Source organism: Salvia miltiorrhiza, unplaced genomic scaffold, assembly GCF_028751815.1.
Source record: "Salvia miltiorrhiza cultivar Shanhuang (shh) unplaced genomic scaffold, IMPLAD_Smil_shh original_scaffold_220:::fragment_1, whole genome shotgun sequence".
Classification (NCBI taxonomy): Eukaryota; Viridiplantae; Streptophyta; class Magnoliopsida; order Lamiales; family Lamiaceae; genus Salvia; species Salvia miltiorrhiza.
The window spans coordinates 368,799-388,311 of NW_026651504.1; the positions used below are offsets into that span (position 1 = coordinate 368,799).

At 35.0% G+C, this 19,513-nt stretch overlaps 3 protein-coding genes across 6 annotated transcripts; 1 reads left to right on the forward strand and 2 right to left on the reverse strand.

Annotated features, from left to right (window-relative positions):
- The first annotated feature begins 6,089 nt into the window (after window positions 1-6,089).
- On the forward strand, window positions 6,090-10,478 carry LOC131003539 (2,3-bisphosphoglycerate-dependent phosphoglycerate mutase 1-like). Of its 2 annotated transcripts, none has more exons than XM_057930050.1 (8): window positions 6,090-6,536; window positions 7,236-7,510; window positions 7,609-7,832; window positions 8,071-8,189; window positions 8,272-8,428; window positions 8,515-8,616; window positions 8,705-8,824; window positions 10,074-10,478. In XM_057930050.1, exons 2-8 carry the CDS (start codon window positions 7,237-7,239, stop codon window positions 10,119-10,121), a joined length of 1,044 nt encoding a protein of 347 aa, XP_057786033.1. In that variant the 5' UTR covers window positions 6,090-6,536; window position 7,236; the 3' UTR covers window positions 10,122-10,478. The 2 variants fall into 2 exon arrangements, with proteins under 2 accessions (XP_057786033.1, XP_057786035.1); XM_057930052.1 differs by lacking the exon at window positions 6,090-6,536 and adding an exon at window positions 6,544-6,619.
- LOC131003540 (uncharacterized) lies at window positions 10,471-14,005 on the reverse strand. Of its 3 annotated transcripts, none has more exons than XR_009094710.1 (7): window positions 13,759-14,005; window positions 13,195-13,292; window positions 12,922-13,098; window positions 12,529-12,627; window positions 12,188-12,430; window positions 11,737-12,120; window positions 10,471-10,574 (listed from the first exon to the last, which is right to left on the reverse strand). XR_009094710.1 is itself a non-coding variant. In XM_057930053.1 (5 exons), the coding sequence occupies exons 1-5, from the start codon at window positions 13,276-13,278 to the stop codon at window positions 11,806-11,808; spliced, it is 918 nt and encodes a 305-aa protein (XP_057786036.1). In that variant the 5' UTR covers window positions 13,279-13,744; the 3' UTR covers window positions 11,740-11,805. The 3 variants fall into 3 exon arrangements, 1 of the variants encoding a protein (XP_057786036.1); XR_009094711.1 differs by having other exon boundaries at window positions 13,195-13,289; window positions 13,759-14,004; XM_057930053.1 differs by lacking the exons at window positions 10,471-10,574; window positions 13,759-14,005 and having other exon boundaries at window positions 11,740-12,120; window positions 13,195-13,744.
- Window positions 14,006-14,754: 749 nt separating this feature from the next.
- LOC131003541 (probable beta-D-xylosidase 7) lies at window positions 14,755-19,305 on the reverse strand. Its single transcript, XM_057930054.1, has 6 exons — window positions 18,572-19,305; window positions 18,207-18,509; window positions 17,979-18,148; window positions 17,792-17,889; window positions 15,486-16,253; window positions 14,755-15,393 (listed from the first exon to the last, which is right to left on the reverse strand). The coding sequence occupies exons 1-6, from the start codon at window positions 18,995-18,997 to the stop codon at window positions 14,804-14,806; spliced, it is 2,355 nt and encodes a 784-aa protein (XP_057786037.1). The 5' UTR covers window positions 18,998-19,305; the 3' UTR covers window positions 14,755-14,803.
- Window positions 19,306-19,513: the final 208 nt, after the last annotated feature.

Consider the following 19,513-nt stretch of genomic DNA (forward strand, 5'->3'; position numbering starts at 1 on the left):
TGTTTGCTTCTGGCCGGATGCAAAAAAACTTATGCAAAGGTATCTTATGTTATTGTCTCAATGTGGTATTCATTGCAGCGGATATCCTTAATTAAAACTTAATAAGTTTCTTCTGGACTTACTAGAATAAAGGGCATATTCAATATTTAATTTAGTATCATTTGATAAAATAATACAAGCTCTTTTGGAGCCTTCGATGATGTTCAATGTACCTGATATAGTATTAACATTATCTTCAATTAATATTAACTCAAGAAAATATGTTTTATTTTAGAGAATGGAGTGTGTGGTGACACTATCAGCTAAATAGATATCACAATGATCTGTATGAATTTGTTGAAATAATCTACCTAAATGATAATGAAGAAAGGTTGAACTCTTGTGTGGTAGAACAATCATGTCGATAAAGTGTTGAAAGTAGAGAGAAATTAGAGAAAATAAGAGAATAAGAGAGAATAAAAATCGACAGAAGCGTATTATTACAAGGATCCAAAACCTCTATTTATAATACTAATACAAGATCAAGGTTGAATATATTTTATCTATATTTATAACACGCACTCCCTTCGTTCTACTATAAGTGGTTCAAAAAATTTCGGCACGAGAATTAAGGAGAAGGTATTAAATGTATTAAAAGTGGTAGGGTCCATATTTTTTTAAGTGTTAAATTTTCTCATTTATAAAAATAGGCCACTTATAGTGGAACCGCCCAAAATGAAATACAAACCACTTTTTGTGGGACGGAGTGAGTAACCAATTAAAATGAAATTTTAAACATTTCACGAGGAGTGTTCCATAACTTGACCCAGAGTGCAGTAAATAAACTCTTCGATGAAAAGGTTCTTCCACATTTGTCATTCAAAGCTGTAATATCTTATATATATGAGATAATTTAAGAGTCGACAAGCTAATTAATTCCAAAGCATTGAACTTTTAACAATATAATTAGATTAATTCATTCCAGACTAATTATTAATTATTCAAAAAATATAATAAAATTTAAATTAATATTCATACCATACTAATGATGAATTACAATCACCAGGTTTTATATGAGCTACCTTGTGTAATTTCCCACGTGTACAACGTGAAAACAGATTGGCAGTTTGGTTTTAGTCCAAGTCCAAGGCAAACAGCTGTGCAATTCTGTGTTATAGAATTTGTAAGTGGGTAGTTGGAAACTTGGAACTAATAATTGGCCAAACCACATGGACTTTGTATCATCAAATTGAAACCGAAAACCTTAGTTCCTCAACTACAAAAGAGTTAGGTAGAGTGTGTAGGATCTACTAAAGTAGGAGTATTAATTTTGTTAGCTAGTGGAGTAATTTTGTTAGCTAGTGATGAAGACTAAATTATGCATCAACGCTGTGCTTAACAATGCTGGAATATCTCTTTATTATTATTAATATTTAATGTTATTATTAGTATTTCTCATATTGGGTACTGCGCTAACTTTGGTTCCCAATGCAAGTATTCGGCTTTAGCTTCCAGTGCTGTTTATTCAGCCCAAAGACAAAGATCATTGTAATAGAGGCTTAGACCCAACTACTTGTGCTAATGGGCCTAAGGGCCTTAGGTTTACCTTATTACATATAAATAGAAGTTTGCTTATTAGATTAGGGGGCTTTCTCTTTCATTTTTACTCTTAGCACACATTGTAAAATGTATATTCTCCAATTATAGTGAAAAACACTCTAATGCCCGCCCGTGGATGTAGATCCTCGCAATCGAACCACGTAAATCTCTGTGTTGTTTATTCGTTTTGTCGTTTTTAGTTTAGGTGTTGATGTTAAACTCATCAAGTAGCTACTTTGTTAGAGCATCCGCAACAGTGAGGAGGCGCTACAAGGTGGTCTCCACCACAGCACCTTCCATCTCCAATACATTAATTTTATAAGAGGCATTATAATTTTCAATTTCATTTAATTTTATTTTTACTTTTCCATTTTAAAATTTAATATTTCATTAAAATTAAAATTAAATATTACATTAATTGAAATAAAATAAAATACTTAAAAAATACAATAATTAAAATTACAATAATTTTTTATGCCTCAATCGGACCAAAACGAGATCAAATGTGCTCCTTCAAATCTAAGGTGAGGCGAGCGTGAAGACGGTTTCGCACGGAGGATTGTCGAGCCACATACGCTCGAAATTTCGACGAAGCTTTGGTGCGAGGACGAGATGCGACTGAGCTACTTGAAGCTTCATCGGTGACCTTTTCTTCCCATGATGATGCGTAGTCACCTTCGCCTTGGATTATCATATTGTGCAAAATGATGCACGTGAACATGATGTCGTTCAACTGTTCTTTCTTCTAAAGACGAGCTGGTCATTTGATGATTGCCCAACGAGATTGAAGCACACCGAAAGCTCGTTCTATGTCCTTCTGAGCCGCTTCCTACATCAACTTGAATCTCCTACTCTTCACGAAAGTGGATCAATCGGGGTAGATGTCGTCGGTCAAGTAGTATGGCTGCTCTTATCATTACTCCTTCCGTCCACAAAAAAAGTTTTACTTACTCTTTTTTTTTTGTCCACGAAAAAAAGTATCATTTCATTTTTTGAATAATCACATCTTATATTTAATTATAAATTGCATTTTATTTTTATTTTTTAATTAATAATGTATTTTTATTTTATTTTTTTGTACTAACACTATTCTTTTAAATTGTATCTTTATTTTATTTATAACAATTTTAGTAAAATTTATGTCTTCAAATAGAATTTTTTTCGGTAGACGGTGGGAGTATTTATCTGTTGACCCATTCTTTCATAATTGAAAATCAATTGATGATGCACTAATTGTAGTACTCCTACCTAGAGATGCCCAAAAAAATTGGAACGGGAACCGAACTGCCAAATCGGACCGTGGTCAACGATTTCGAATCGAAACCGTAACCGTGGCTCTACGGTTCGGTTTCGTTTCTAATATTCTCGAACCGGCAGTTCACGGTTCCAAATCGTGGAACCGTAAATTTTTTATTTTTTTTTTAAATTTTTTCTAAATTTTGAAGTGTTGTATTAAATTTAAACAATGTTAAACCATTTATTTTGGTTATACATGGTTGAAATTTAGATGAATTAGATGTGAGAATGAGAAATGAGGATTGACCCTTTTATTTAGGTAGTAAACGGTTGAAGTTTAGTAAAAATTCGATGTGGGAAACATGTGTTTTGAAAAACCATAATTTCATATGCATTCTTTATGTTTTTTACTTTTGTCAATCTCAAATTCTAGTCCCACATCGAATTTATAGTAAATTTCAACCCTTTACAATCTAAATAAAATGATGAACTCTCATTCTCACATCTAATTCATACTAAATGTCAACCATTTACATTCTAAATAAATAGTTCAACATTGTGTATATATTATAAATTTTAAACTAACACTTTAAAATATAAAATATAAAATAAATAAAATAAGGTTTCATGGTTCGAATCGAGAACTGACGGTTCGGAATGGTTCGAATCGAGAACTGACGGTTCGGAATCGAAACTGGAACCGCCAGTTTAAGGCTCGAACTGAAACCGTGAGGGCCTATATTCGGTCCGATTTCGGTTCCAGATTTTGAAACCGTGAATCGACGATTTGGTTCCAGTTCGAACGGGGGATCGGACCGTGGGCACCTCTACTCCTACCCTTTCAAAGAAAAAAGTATAGCTACTTTAAAGTCAAAGATCTACTATAAGTTTTATTTTTTAATCAAATCGAGCAAAATAGTGATATCTATGAGTTCGTAAGAAACAAGAAAGTAATATGTATGTGATGAAGATATCATAATAAGTGGACGTTAAAAAAAAATAGATAGCATAATAAGTCGGAGAAATGAGAAAGAAAAAGGAAGTTTCAGTGGAAAATAATTACCAATTTTTGGGTGATTTATAATTTTAACTAAATTATTTTGCTCAATTTATATATAACCATAATTATCTATATTATATTAAAAACTAAAAAGGCAACTCCTAATTTGAAATTAATTTCAAAATTGAATGGCAATTTTGTAGTTATAATAAAATAGAAGTTTTATTTGTAAACTATATTTTTTTAAAATTGTTTTCTTTATCTTCTTTTTTTGGTTTTATATCTTTCTAAAATTTTAAAATTCGACTAAATATAAAATATTTAATATGCACATCAAATTAAAGATCACAATAAAAGATTTAATTTGATATGTTTTATATAAATATTTAATTTAAAATGTAAAAGTTATATTTATTTAAAGATTAATTTTTTTTAAAATTCTCTCTCCTCTCTCCTTTTATTTGTTATTATTTTAACTTATTATTTTTGCCTTCTCATAATATCTATTTATAATGTTGTGAATATTTTAATTTTTTTTATTTTTTCAATATTCAGCTTAAATATATACAGTTAAATTAATTAATTTTTATTATATTTATACATATGCTAATTGAATTGGTATCGATTTTATATTAATATATAAATATAAAAATGTTTTGCGTGCATTGCACGGATGGGATACAAATGCTAGTTACTCCCTCCGTCCACAATATATTTGCCACATTTTGGATGACATGTGTTTTAATAAAATGTGAGTAAAGTTGTTAGTGGAGTGAGGGTTCCACTTTAAATGTGAGTGGAGATGTGTGGACTCTACCACCATAAATGAAAGTGACAAATTTTTTGAAAACGGATCAAAAAAAAAATTATGTCAAAATTATTATGGACGGAGGGAGCATTTTTTTTTTTTTTTTTTTAAAATTTTGTTACAACCAAAGAAAGGAAAAAACTCACTCACACTCTAGCTCCTAAGGTGACTCGAACCCCCGACCTATTGGTTGGAGGGGAAGCGTCTTACCAACAGACTGCGCTTCATCGTCATGGACGGAGGGAGCATTATTTAAATGGAAAAGTAATTAAACATGTAGTAATTTCATGATTGAAGCTAAGATAAAATTTCTTAATTTAATCCCTAATTTAGACATCTTCTGTTTTCAATTTACGTTTTCCAAACTCATTTTTTCAAATAAACCTTGAAAATTAGTTGTCATTGACTCATTCCCGCATGGAACTCTACATCAAAGAAAGTAAGGTACCTCAAAAATTAGGTTGTAGAAAGTATAATTTTTTTTATATTAATCTATTCGTTTATTTAAATATTTTCTAAATTAGCTCTTTTATATTTGTTATTCAGATTTTGCTCAATTTATATATAACATTTATATCATACTAGTGTTGCTTACGATTTCGAATCGGTGATAACACCGATCATAATTTTATACTCCTTCCGTCCCTCAAAAGTTTGCCATAAAGCAAATGACACGAATTTTAATAAAAATTAGTAAAAAATTATTTGATGGCGAGTCATATACAAAAATAGTGTTTAAATGATGATAATTACAAAGTTGATGATGAGATCATGTACAAAAATAGAAAATAAAAAGATTTGGGCAAACTTTTGGGAGATATCCGAAAAGGAAATTGGGACAAACTTTTGGGGGACGAAGAGAGTATCATACTAGTGTTGCTTACGACTCGAAAATAATCGATTTTCACTCAAAATCGCTAATCTTATAGGGTAGAGCTTACTCTATAAAATCAACGATTAATCGGCGATTCGGCCTTGCAGTTAACAACCTGTTTACTGGCAAGAATTGTATCCAATCCTTGCTCTTGAAGAGTCTAATTTTGGCATGATCCATTAACTACTGTTCTGAATCGAAACCGTTGACCGACGGGTCTATTTAAGATCGAAATCATCGAGTCCAACTAATTTAGATAAGACTATATCATACCACCTCCTTTCCTTTTTTTTTTTCCCTTAAAAAATACAGAATAAATAATAAAATACAACCTTGATAAAAGATGAAATGAAATAAAACAATATAACCAACCAAAACAAATTTCTCTCCACGATTCCATACCTAACCAATAAAAAAAAACACAAAAATTATTGTGAAATCGACTTCACAATTACACTAATTTAATATACAAATGACACTTTATTATTTTAAAGTATCATTTGTACGTTGAGATAGTGTTATTGTTAAACTGATTTCATCATGAAACTAATTTTATAGTGACCACTTGAAAAAAGAATGAAAAGCAATATAAATGCGCGAAGAAACACACAACACACAGTAGGAGTTGCGAAATAGAGCCGTGAGAGTGAGAGACGCCACACGCCCCCTTATTTCCTGTCCATTTGCAGCACCAAATCGCCAGCTTCAAACAATACAAATTAGAGAGGGGCCACTTTCCCCAGTTCTTGAATTTGCCCCTTCCCTCCCTCACCAACCCTTCAATTTGTACGCTAAATTACAACTCACCATCTACAGCAACAATCCAAACCTCTTTCACTCATCTCCCCCATTCTTTCCTTGATCTTTCAGTCGCTTCCTCAATTCAAATAGAAATTTGCATGTATTGCCCCCGTTGTTAAATGTAAAAGTTAATGCAACCGCCATTTTTCTCTCCGTCAGCTTTCTTGAAATACACTCTTTCCTCGGTTTCATCGAACATCCCTTTTTGATTCTTCATATATTTTTGTCCTTATATAAATGTAAGATCTCTCTCCGTTTCTCTATTCTAATCTTGCATTTGCCTAATTGTTCTCTTGATTTTTATTGTCTCCTGTCTTTTAAGGTTAAGTTTTTATTTTATTGTGTTCTTTTTCTAACTTTTTCTGTTCTTTTATTTTGTTTCTGTTATTTTTGCTGCGTTGGTTACGTTAATACATATGGTATTCGGTCCTTTTTTATTCCATGTTTAGGTTTGTAGATACGAGTATATGAACATGATCATCTACAGAAATCTGTTGGTAGATCTAATTTTTATTGTTGTTACAATTAGGTTGTGATGTTTTTGGTTTGATTTCTTATTTTTGATGATCTTCGATTATATAGCACATTTGACCTTTGACTTGAGGGTAGCATCACCTCTGATTCAGTTGACACTTACCAGGGAAAGCTTATGATTGCTAATTTAGTGATGTTCAATTTTCAATCTTGATGTTCTCCATTACTTGTTCATTCCTCAGTTTTCCTCTTGAAGTATATCATATTTTGAAGTTGGTTGGATGGTTGACTAAATTAGGCCATGTTCCCATCTCTTTAAGATTGCAGTTTGCAGAACTTCATATTGTGAATTACCAGAAAATTATGTGGTCATTTTCATCATATGATAATTGTCATATTATCGAGCACAGCCATATTAGTTCCGTTAAGCAGCTTCTGAACTCATTACGTTTTGTTCCATCCAGAATGGCCTCCACAGCATATCACCAAGCAGTTGTGACTCTTCAATCTCGCGGTTACTTCACTGACTCTTGCCTCAATCAGGAGAATGGAATCGCTTCCTTTAGGTTGATTTCAAAAGGTGTCAAGCTAGATATTGCTCTGACAAGAAGAGAAACTTATTGCTCTAGGAGGCGAAGTGTCCCTGTGACTCAGGCATCGGCCTCACACACCACAGCGGTCCCTGACCCAGTTTTGTCTCCATCAAGCGGCACCTCAAGTGACTCCAAGAAGAAATCAAGTAATGCATCCTTCAAGTTGGCAGAGTGATTGCGCGTTTCCTCAATGGAAGAGATGTCGACTTTTTTTTTCCTGATATGATTTCTTTCATTATTTCAGATGAAGCTGCACTAATTCTGATCAGGCATGGGGAGTCTATGTGGAATGAGAAGAACCTCTTCACAGGTTGTGTTGATGTGCCACTCACCAAGAAGGGAGTGGAAGAAGCTATCGAAGCCGGCAAAAGAATCAGCAACATACCGGTCGACATGATCTATACTTCTTCGTTAATTCGTGCACAGATGACTGCTATGCTTGCAATGACTGAACATCGTCGCAAGAAGGTATTTCTTCATTGTAATATCCTTTCTTCAATAAATAGAGTGCATCTGTCAATCCATATTGCAATTCGACGAGATTACGTAAAAAATTCTAAAGGTATAGGAATATGCGTATTGGCTTCATGTTAACATTTTGGAGATGGTGTTTTGTGGTTCGTTTGTGCATGAGTTAAGCAAAAGTCTCAGGCTCCGATGCATCTTAATAGACGAAGATCTTGAACACACAATTTTCTATATGCAGGTTCCAATTATTTTGCATGATGAGAATGAGCAAGCGAGAGCATGGAGCCAAATTTTTAGTGAAGATACTAAAAAACAATGCATTCCAGTTGTCACTGCTTGGCAACTAAACGAAAGAATGTCAGTCACTTAGGCAATCTTCAGTACTGCCCTCGTGTTGGTTGCACTACACGATACCTGACCCGTGAGTTACTCTATGTAGGTATGGAGAACTACAGGGTCTGAATAAGCAAGAAACAGCCGATAGATATGGGACCGAACAAGTCCATGTGTGGCGACGCAGTTATGACACACCTCCTCCAAACGGCGAGAGTCTGGAAATGTGTGCTGAGAGAGCTGTCGCGTACTTCACGGAATTTGTAAGAGACAACTTTCTCCTAACTTCTGTATTAACTCGCCTAATGCTTATTCAAGGTGCCATGATGATAACTATTTGGTCGAACAGATTCAGCCCCAGCTTTTGTCTGGGAAGAACGTGATGATTGCGGCCCATGGAAACTCACTGAGGTCCATTATCATGTATCTGGACAAGCTGACTTCTCAAGAGGTGGGAATTGAGGCCGAGTGAATTTGGTGGTAGTTTGTTCTGATTTATATTACGTGCAAGTATAAAAGCTATATCTTTCTCTTATCAGGTCATTAGCTTGGAATTATCAACTGGAATACCGATGCTTTACATTTTTAAAGAGGGAAGATTTATTCGCAGAGGTAGCCCTGTGGCACCAACTGAAGCTGGTGTTTATGCTTACACTAAGGTATGCAATTTTTTTGCTACGATTCTTAATGAGATCATTGTTTGAGATCATGCAAATGATCTAAAAAGATGATTGTTGAAATGTTGTCAATTTCTTTATGCAATCCATTGATTCTTTTGTTGAGATAAAGGTATGCAGTTTCACATTGCCTTAAAAAACACAATTGCAGAAATTTTCTAGGATTTCTAGAATTCTCTGAGGGGGGCATTTACTTTTGAGGATTAGACTAGTAAGGATAATCCCTTATTTATTAAGATGGATTTAAAAATAATAAATAAATAAATAAATGCCCCCTAAGAGTAGCAGATTTTACATCTCACTTTGATTTTCTGATTCATTCATTGATTATACTAACTGCATTACTTTTAGGGTGTGTTCTCTTTAATTGTAAATTTATCATGAGAAAATGTGAGATAAACTTTTCCCTCATTTTCTACAAAAGAGAATTTCACCCTTTCTCATTCCTCATTTTCACTCCAAGGAGGGATAATATTATTCTTCCCCTTTCTTATTCCTCCTTTTCACGTTAAAAAGGGATAATATTATCACACCAAAATGGAGGGATAATATTATACCTCCTTGGAGTGAAAAGGAGGAATGAGAAATGGTGAAATTCTCTTTTGTAAAAAATGAGGGAAAAGAATGGAGGAATTTAAAGGGAGAATTTTTTTATCCTTCATTTTCTCATGATAAATTTACAACCAAAGAGAACACATCCTTAAAAGACAAGTTTCGAACCAAAAAATATGTGAAGGGGGACTGGTTGTCTAAGTTGACTCTATTTATTTATTTTGTATATTACAAAATACTGATTTTCTTGAAGAAGGATAATAAAAAAGAAAAACGGTGCATAGCACTCTGCTTTTGGCCCAGAAAAGTATACTCTTTGCTCAGCTTAGTTTGATTGGCATTGATTTCCTACCATTAAAAATAAAGTGGATACTGGATAGAAATAATTTCATTTGTCTTCAACGGGATTGGATGCTTTCATCTGTCCTATGTCAAACTAGACATGATTTGTTTCTATCTAAGTTGTACTGATGCATCATATGATCAATGGGGTCCCCAAACATTATGAACTCCATACTTACCTGATCACAGAATAAGGATTATGTCTGAAGTTTTCATAACAAACCATTTTGTTTAATCCTCTTTTTTGTTTTTTTCTTGTTTTTTCCTGTACTTATTATATGTATGAGCTCATCAATGATACAAGTTCACTCTTCTTCCTTTTGGCATTGTAATGCAGCGCTTGGCTCAATACAGGCAGAAGTTAGATGAAATGTTTCAATCCTGATGGAGATATGAGATCACCGGTATATGATTATCAGAGTATGTGTTCCAATAAATTTCTTAGTAAACATATCAGAATCCTGGAAGAAGCACAGTCGCAATCGTGCTCTCTGCTTGATGTTGTGCTGATCTATTATTCGCGGATCTGTTTTCTTTTCGCTAGCAACTTTAGTGTCATATTTTCTTGATTGATTGATTGTATCTGAACCTATGAGAACTTAGAAAAAAGAGCACTTCTTAAGAATGTTGTACCATGTAGTTACAGAACTTCTGTACAAGATCTTATTTTTGTATATTTGTATTGGAACTCCTTATGGCATATGTATTGTGCAATAAACAAAGTGGTTGATGCCTTACACAATGTCACTTGGCTCAAATAATTTGCCAGAGATAAAAGATGTTGATATTATTAACTTTTGAGTTGAGTAAACATAGAGGAGTAAGGCTAAACTCAAATCTATCTATATAATATATAAAAGAGGAGTTTTCTCCCTCCAATTTTTCCCACCATTTTTTCTCTCTCTTCTCCTATCAATTTTTTCATTATTTTTCATCTCTTTTTTTCTTTTACAATTTTAATACTTTTTTTAAATAATATCAAATTTAATTTATGAAGAAATATTTAATAAGCATCTTATGTTTAAGTTTGTAACAAAATATTTAATATGGTATAAAAATTATTAAAAATAAATTTAAAACAAATGAGTTCCTAAAATTTTAAAATATTCTATTTTCTTTCTCTTTGTTAAAATTTTACAATTCTTTTATTTTTGTCTGTGTATGAAAATATTTATTTATATGAAAAAATTGATGGGAGAAGAAAGAGAAAAAATGGAGGGAGAAAACTCCCCTTTTATATATTATATAAATTTAAAAAAAATGAATTTCTTAATTTTGTGAAAGAAATTTTGTTTATGGGTTTAATTGTAGTACTTAATGAACTTTGGGGTGTTAGTTTCTATCAACGTTATGTTAGGGGCTTAAGTATAGTTGGGGTGGTAACGTTAGGGGTGTTTTTACATATTAACCCTTTAATATAATGTGTATATATTATATCATCTTAAATTTTTTCATGTATGTTTTGATTTGGACGAAATTAAAATTCAGAGCAAATTCTGAAATGAGCTAATGTTTATGTATTTATACTACAACTTTATATAGCTAAAAAAAATATATCAAAATTCACTAATAATTTTTGAATTTACAATCAATTAACGCCTCAAAAAAATATGTTGTAAAATGAAAATCAGTAAAAAGTAATTAAAAGTTCCAAAAACCCTTTCAAGACCAATAGAAAATTTGAAAGAAAAATATCTAGATATTTTGGTGGAAATTTTAAATAGATAATAATAATCATTAGATAAAAAGGTTTTGTCAAGTTCTTGATCATTCATTTGATACGCCTACAATTATAAGATGATTTCATTTTTATTTTAAGGCACCATCTTCATTCTAAATATAATATTTTAAAATATAATTTTTTTGTTATCACCAACTATAAGATGGTTTCATCTTCATTTTCATGCTACTATATTCACATACTATAATATTCTAAAATGTAATTTTGTTTTACTATTTTAATTAAATAAGTATCACCGTGCATTGCACGGAAGTAATACTAGTGTTGATAAGTTAAGAGTAGGTGCTAATTGAATAAATGTGTCTAGCTATTACAGATCAAAGAAGTATCAGGTGATGTGCTCTTTATCTTCAGTCTTGAGTCGTTCATCGGATTTCTTTGAGTTCAAATTTTGCGAGCTTGGGGAAGCTACTAGCATTGCAGGGGATGGCGTTTTCCAATACGAAAGGGTTCTCTTATCGTCCTCTCTCATTCTCTCAGCATACTTTGTGATGTTGAAATCTGAGTCATCTTTCCCACCAAATGCAGACTCCACCATTTCCATGTCGAACAGCTCGCTCATGATCTTGTTTGTGTTGGGATCATCCGCATACACAAAATTGACTTTGTTAGCCGTTTTAGGCTCGAGGAAGGGTTTGGCAATCTGAAATAAGCCATCTCACATGGTTAATAGGAGAAGAAGAAAATGGCATGTAGAAGTAGAAAGATACCATCCAAAATGGTTGAAATATCTTGGGTGCATCGTATAGTATTGCTATGCCTAGTCTCTCTGGGTAGTGCTCTTGCAGTACATGGGCAGTTTCTCGTGTAACTTTGATTGATATGTGGGAAACATTGAAACCGTGGAAATCAATCAACCAAATCATCTGGTCTTGTTCCGGAGGAAGATCTAAAATTGCATTTTCCATGCAATAAACCAAATATTTTATCTGCCCTTTTATCGATTTTGAGTTCTGCACACAGGAGTCAAGGAGAATAGAGATTGGCTCAGACATATGAACATGATGATATATGAAAGTGGGTGATTCAAGTCGAGAGCAATGGATTTAACCTGGCACCTAGGTCTCATGACGAGGACCGGCCTTCCATTCTTATCTTTGTAATTCGATATATAGATCTTCCCGGTTTCTGCTTCTCCTGCTACGTCATCCTACAGTACAATTGGTAAAGAAAACAACTGCTACATCAATAATGCTACCTCACTACATCAATAATGCTACCTCACTCAGCATACAAGCTAGAGATAAACTAGCAACTACACATGATTCTTTTACGAAAGGACCAACAACATACATTCCATAGAATCTATGCAAATGCAGCAGCAGATGAAGAAGAGCAGGCGAGTTGAAATCATACACAACTACATGGCCAGAATTAATTAAGGGAATGTGTCAAGAATCTACCAAGGCTTTCCTCCAACGAGAATAAGTAACAGCGAAATTACCCAACAAATCTCTTCTGGCTTGAACTCCTCCCTCCATTTTAGAGTTGCTTTAAGCATTTTAACGGCCTTCTTAACATTCCAGTTTCGCGCTCTCAAATATCTTGAAATAGATGCATCAGAGCAATAAACCGCGAGGTTACCAGACAGTGGCCCGATTAGCTGTCTCACCTCATTAATCTGTAGCATATGTGCATCAAAACATAATTTGTCATACACGCTCAAATCTAGTAAATGTGTGTGTGTTTAAATGGTTTAGTTAGAAAGTGAAGATACCTTAGCTTGCTCCATTTCAGGAGGTGAAGAATTTTCGCACTCATCTGGAGTGGATTTCTTTTGCCCATTACTCACATTACTCATACTTGTCAATTCTTCTTCTCAAAAATGAAAATAATATAAGTAATAAAAAAAATACTACTTGTCAATTTTTTGCTAGTAATATTCTGCTCATGAAAGGAAATTCCAACACCTTAATTCAAGTTCATCAGCAAACAGCTAAGCATCATTAACGCTGGCTTGAAAATTGAAATTCACCCAAAATCCAACCATCAGTTGTAAATGTAGAATTCTTTTGTTCCAAATTGCAGATAAAATCATAAACTAAAGATTACTAAATAATCACAGTGAGCATTGTTCTCCCATATAATCACCAACTTTCTGCTACATTAAACAAGAAGAATAGAAGAAGAGCAAGCAATAAATATCCAGCATCTAAAAAGATGAACACTGAAGCCATCAATCAACAATAAAACATATGGGTTCGCAGTATCAGTCAACTTCCCCCACCACAAAAGCATAAATTAAAATAATCAAAGAAAAATAAAATCAAGAAGAAGATACCTGGGGTCGTGCTTGGTTGCCCAGAATAAATTAATTGGTTTATGAAGATCGTGATCTCTTTCCAGAAACTGAAAAATGAGATGGAGAAAGAGATTGAAGGGTCAACTCTCAAAAAAGGGCAGGCTTTAAGCAAAGAAAAATGCGAAGAAAGGAGTCAGCCATTGTTTCTGACGATTATGTATAAATTATATATGTGCAAGAAAATTCATATATTATATAGAAAAACTGTTGTGGGTGCGTGACATGTCGGACGCCATGTGCAAAAATGCTGCATATTATGAATATAAAAGAATGCTTCCGGTTTGAACAAATTCAATATTGTTTATCTGGAAGGAATATTAGTTTTGAAGATAGTGAGCACTCAACAAACAAATCACGAATGAGTTGGCGAGATGATATAGAATATACGTACAAAATTTGGAGTATTCGATGATTCTGTGCATGTATCAATCACTCAACTTTTGAGGCTAGTATTAACTAAGAAAACAGAATTGTACAATAAATACTACGTATAGAGAAACTCGATATTTGATGTACAATGCTAATCAACTTTAGTCAAAGAAAATATGGAAGAAAAGAACAATAACTCAGACAAAGTGTGCAGTGGCAGTTGCAATTATGTGGTTGAGATTGAAGAAGCCGACAAGGAAGATGCAAGCAGCCGAAACGAAACAACGCCCAAAAAAGCAAGCACAAAATATATACACAAACAAACACACTTGTTCTGTTACTGTCATGACTGAGACTTGAGATAAATTCTGCAATTGTAAAAATAAAATCATTCTTGAAATTGCCAGATTACTTCAAATCTTCAATTGACTTTGTTGCATCTCAAACCGTGACTCTGATTTTTACTCATCATCTAAGTAAAAGGACAGTTGCAATAATGTTGAATACTATGATGGGACCATTAATTAATTAAATTTCGGTTAGGGCTCACATTCAGTCACTTCCAATCTTCCATTCTTTTTCTGTAGCAGCAAACTAACTCAGAAGTAGTTTCAAAAGGCCAGAAAATTGGTATTACATCATGAAGAATTCAACATTAGATTACAACATTAATAGGGTGTTCATCATCCCCCACGCCTAAGTAGAGGGTGCCCTCCTCAATAACCAGTGCTCCATCTTCATCAGCATGGCTAAAACTCTCACAGGGATTCATATCAAATCCAAGATCTTTAGTCTTTCCCGGACTTAATCTCACAGTCTTGAATCCAACCAATTGTCTCGCCGTATCACCACTTTTCGTGTTGTTGCTTCTAACAAACAATAACATCGGATGCTTACCAGCCATGTCTCCGTGATTGGTGACTCTCACTTGAGCTGAAACCTTGATGCTCTTGCAGGCGTTGCTTCCTAGTTTTGATATAGATATCGACTGAGAAGATTCAGATCTCTTAACGGCATCTACATACAATGAACCATTCAGAAAGAGGCTGTCATGACTGACTGAGACGAACTTGTAAGTATAGTTAGTGTAGCTGAGACCATAACCGAATTCATAAACTTTTGGACCGGTGTAGAATCTATAGGTTCGCCCCGGATACCCTTGAGATGGATCAGGCCTCATCCTCATATCTGTCATTGCTACTTTGCTGAACTCTTTTGGATACCAAGTAACCGGTAGTTTACCGCCTGTTGCATGAAAACAACACAACATTTAATTTTTAATTAGTATGGAAAATCTACTTGATTAAAAATGATAATGTGCAAGGTAAAAAAATAACCTGGATTGTTGTCTCCAAACAGAGTTTGAGCCACTGCAACTCCTCCGGCTTCTCCTGGATACCCGGCCCACAGAATGCTTGCGATTTTGGGATTCTGTTTGGCAAAGGAGATATCAACGGGGCCTCCACATAGAAGCACTAAGACAACAGGTCTTTTTGCAGCGGCTGCAACGGCTGTGATAAGATCCTCTTGATATCCAGGGAGGCCCAGCTCGAGCCTATCGAGCTTCTCCCTCTCCAACGTCTGATCCAATCCCATGACTAGGACAACATGATCTGCCTCTTTGGCGATGGCCACTGCTTTATCAGTGGAAACTGAAGTGCAGTTAGCAAAGTCGCAGCCCTGATCAAACTTGGTGGTGATGCTGTATAGATTTTCAAGTGCTTGAAGAATTGTGATACTCTTGCATGGATAGCCTTCGTAGTTTCCAACGAATGTGTCTGAAGTGTTGGCATTGGGGCCTATGATAGCCAGAGAGTTGGTTGAGTTCTTGGATAGGGGGAGGAGGGCGCCGTCGTTTTTGAGGAGGACGATGCCGGATTGTGCAGCTTGGAGGGCGAGATCTTGGTGCTCTTTGCTGCAGACATAGCTGCCATTGATGCTTCCGTATTCGAGTTGTCTTGGATCGCCATTAAAAAGTCCTAGTCTCATTCTGATGAAGAAGAGATTGCTAAGGGCTCTGTCTATATCACCTTCTGATACTTTGTTCTTTTCCACAGCTGATTTTGTGAATTTTGCCAAGTAGCTGCCGCAATTCACATCCATACCTGGGAAATTGTTTGTGTTTTCAGTCTTTTTTCATAAATTGATCTACTTGCATTTTTGCTATGAAATATGCAGGTGGTAGAGATATGGTCCGGAAAAGATCAGATGTCGAGTAATAATGCTACAATTTCAATATAAAGCATGTATTAATACTTGTCAGAAAAAATATTAACCCTAATAACCTGATATAATTAATTAATTATAGGTCTCTGGCGCAGAAATGCCTATATATACGTTATATTCATCACACTGTGTCTTAAAATTATAAGCATTTGATCTCATGTCCTTTCCTTTAGTTTGGGCCCAATTTTCATGATGGACTACTCTTAACAAGACTAGGCCTAAATGTGTGGATCCTACTTAGGTCCAAAAAAGGAAGACAAACAATTTGGAAACTTGGTCCAAGATCACAAAACATATACGTCACTTCATTTTGTTGTTTTTTCGTACTTGTTTCATATTTAGTTGATTTAATCTTTTTTTTTTTGGAGGGCAGTTGATTTAATCTTTCCTCTAAAAAGTAGAAGTTTAAAATCTAGATGCAAAAAGAAAGGGACAAAAAAAGCAAATGAGAGAATTTTTATAAGGAATAAGGATATGCAAAGATGCAAAGCACCAAAGAAAAAAAAACGAAGAAGATGCAATATATGTTGTCCTATATATTATTGACATATTCACAAAATAAAAGATTTATTCATAATATAAAACCCAATTTCTATTCAAAGGTGAAAGCCGATTTAATTTAATGACATACGGTTGTACTTTAAGGGTGCGTTTACAATTTGGTAGTAAAATTTTCATTTAAAAATGATGGATAAGAAAATGTGAGATAATATTATTTTTTTCTCCTTTTTTATCATGTGTTTACTTTGTTAGAAATAGATGGATAAAAAAATTGAGATGTTGGAAAATATTTCACACCCTCCCAATAGGATAATATTATCCAATATTTGTGAGAAAATGAGTGAAAATGGGCTGCCCGAATAAATTTTCCAGCCTGACCGGAGAAAATTATTCATCATAGGAAACATGTGAAAATGATGAAAAATATACTTTTTCTAACATTTTCTATCAAAGTAAACGTCGCAATAATTTCACTACGAGGCATGCTTACAATTACATACATAGGGACAAATACATATCAATCCTACACGGTGATCTTGTATATACACACAGGCAAGAAAACAAATTTCTAATCACGTGGAGATGAAACAGTTATCTGTCACGTACATACCCACAAACAAGAAAACAAATTTTATTTTATTATGTACTGAATTTTTTTCTTATCTTGCTTCACGTCTATGAACATATATATAATAGGAAAACCTTATCTAATTAAAATATCAAAGTAAGTATTAAATATAAGTTCCGTTTCAAATTGTAGTACTACTGCTAGTAGTAGCATTAACATCTTCTCTTCTTCCTTGTAATTATCACAAGAGTTTACTAATAAAATATATGCACCATGCCATGCCATGCCATGCCACCATTTGTATTGGTAGTAGTATACCAAATTAAAATAGAAGACGAAGATACATACCAGCTTTAAGCACAGCTGCGACTGCATCTTCTGGCTCTTTGGCGTAGCCTTGCACATCATGTATTATAGCAACAGCGTCGCAATCCGACGCAATGTACCTTCATTTGTTCATCCAAACAAAACAGAATAGATGTGAGCTAGGATATTGCACATACATTCTTTCTTGTTGGTAGACTGAGAGATTTACCCCTGAAAACCCCATTGTTGTCGAACAGTTTTAGTTAAAAGATTTTGATCAGCACAGCTTGGAACGCCATTGACACGATTATACGCGCACATTATGCCGCTTGCCTTGCCTTGCTCCACGCACGCCTTGAACGGCGGCTGGAACGTATCCGCCATATCTTGCTTCGTCACCTACAACAACTTAACCGTTAATTAGTAGATGTGATTGTGATGTGTAATGCATACCTACTTTGGCATCGAATGCGTAGCGGGAGACGCCTTTCCAGTTGTCCAAGTCGTGCGCAGTGTAGTGCTTGCAGCAAGCGGAGGCCATGAGACGGCCGTCCCTTTTGATCTCCCCTGCTTCACTATCCCCCTGGAGCCCTCTAACGTACGCCACGGCGTATTTCGCGGCCACCAATGGATCTTCGCCAGCTGTCTCCTGCCCTCTCCCCCATCTCGGGTCCCTCAAGATATTTATGTTTGGCGCCCAATATGTCATCCCCTTCCCCTGTCCTGCATTGAAGAACGCTCGGCTCTCTTTTCCGATCGCCTGACATTCCACTCCAAATTAATTGTGAGGTTTTGTAGATAATTAGAAAAACGGATTAGTACCTGCGCGATGCGGTACCAGAGCTGCGAATCGAAGGAGGCGGCGGAGAGGATGATTTGGGGGAACATGGTGGCCGACTTGATGGAGCCGCTGAAAGTGACGCCTTTGCCGTGGCGCGAGACGCCGTGCAGCGCCTCCGACCACCACTCGTAGGCGGAGATGTTGAGGCGGGGGACGGCGGCAGCGTTGTTGACGAGCTGCTGGATTTTCTCATCGAGCGTGAGGCGGGACACGATGTCCTTCACTCTGGCAGCGATGGGTAAACTAGTGTTGCAGAAGGGAAAGAGATTTGTGGAGAGGTTTGATGGATCGCATGAAAATGGGGGAGTGGCGTCGGATTGTGCTGGGAGAAACACTGAATCTGTTGAGAGGAACATCAAAATGATTAAGAGTGGGAGGCTGCGGCGGTTACGGTTATGGGTTCTCATTTTTCGAAACTGAATTTGTTGGAGGAAGAAACTGGTAGAATTTGAAGATTGCAGGAAACCGGTGTGCCTTTGGCGTCAGAGAAAGGAGCATTATTTAAAACCCAAAATCTGATTGTGCACTCATTTTACAGATTCTGCAATGATTACTTATTTGTGGGCAACATGCAATAAAATCGTTCGGAAACAATAGTGATTTTCAATAATATTAATTGTACCTGTATTGGTCATAGGGATACTCATATAAAGTTAATTTGGATTACATAATTAATATTGAAGTAATGGTTTGAATGGCTCTGATGGACAAAATATTAGCAATGAGATCCTCCTCCAGGCCTCCACATTCATAAGCCAAATATTTTTATTTTTGAAAGCTGAGGCAAGTCAGACGACCACAAAATAGCTAATTCATGCGCCATCTATTTGCTTAACGGTAATATATCCACAACAAAATCAGCATTCATCATAATATTATGCAGCTATCTCATTTGCTGCTTACTTCTCTGGCACAATGTATTG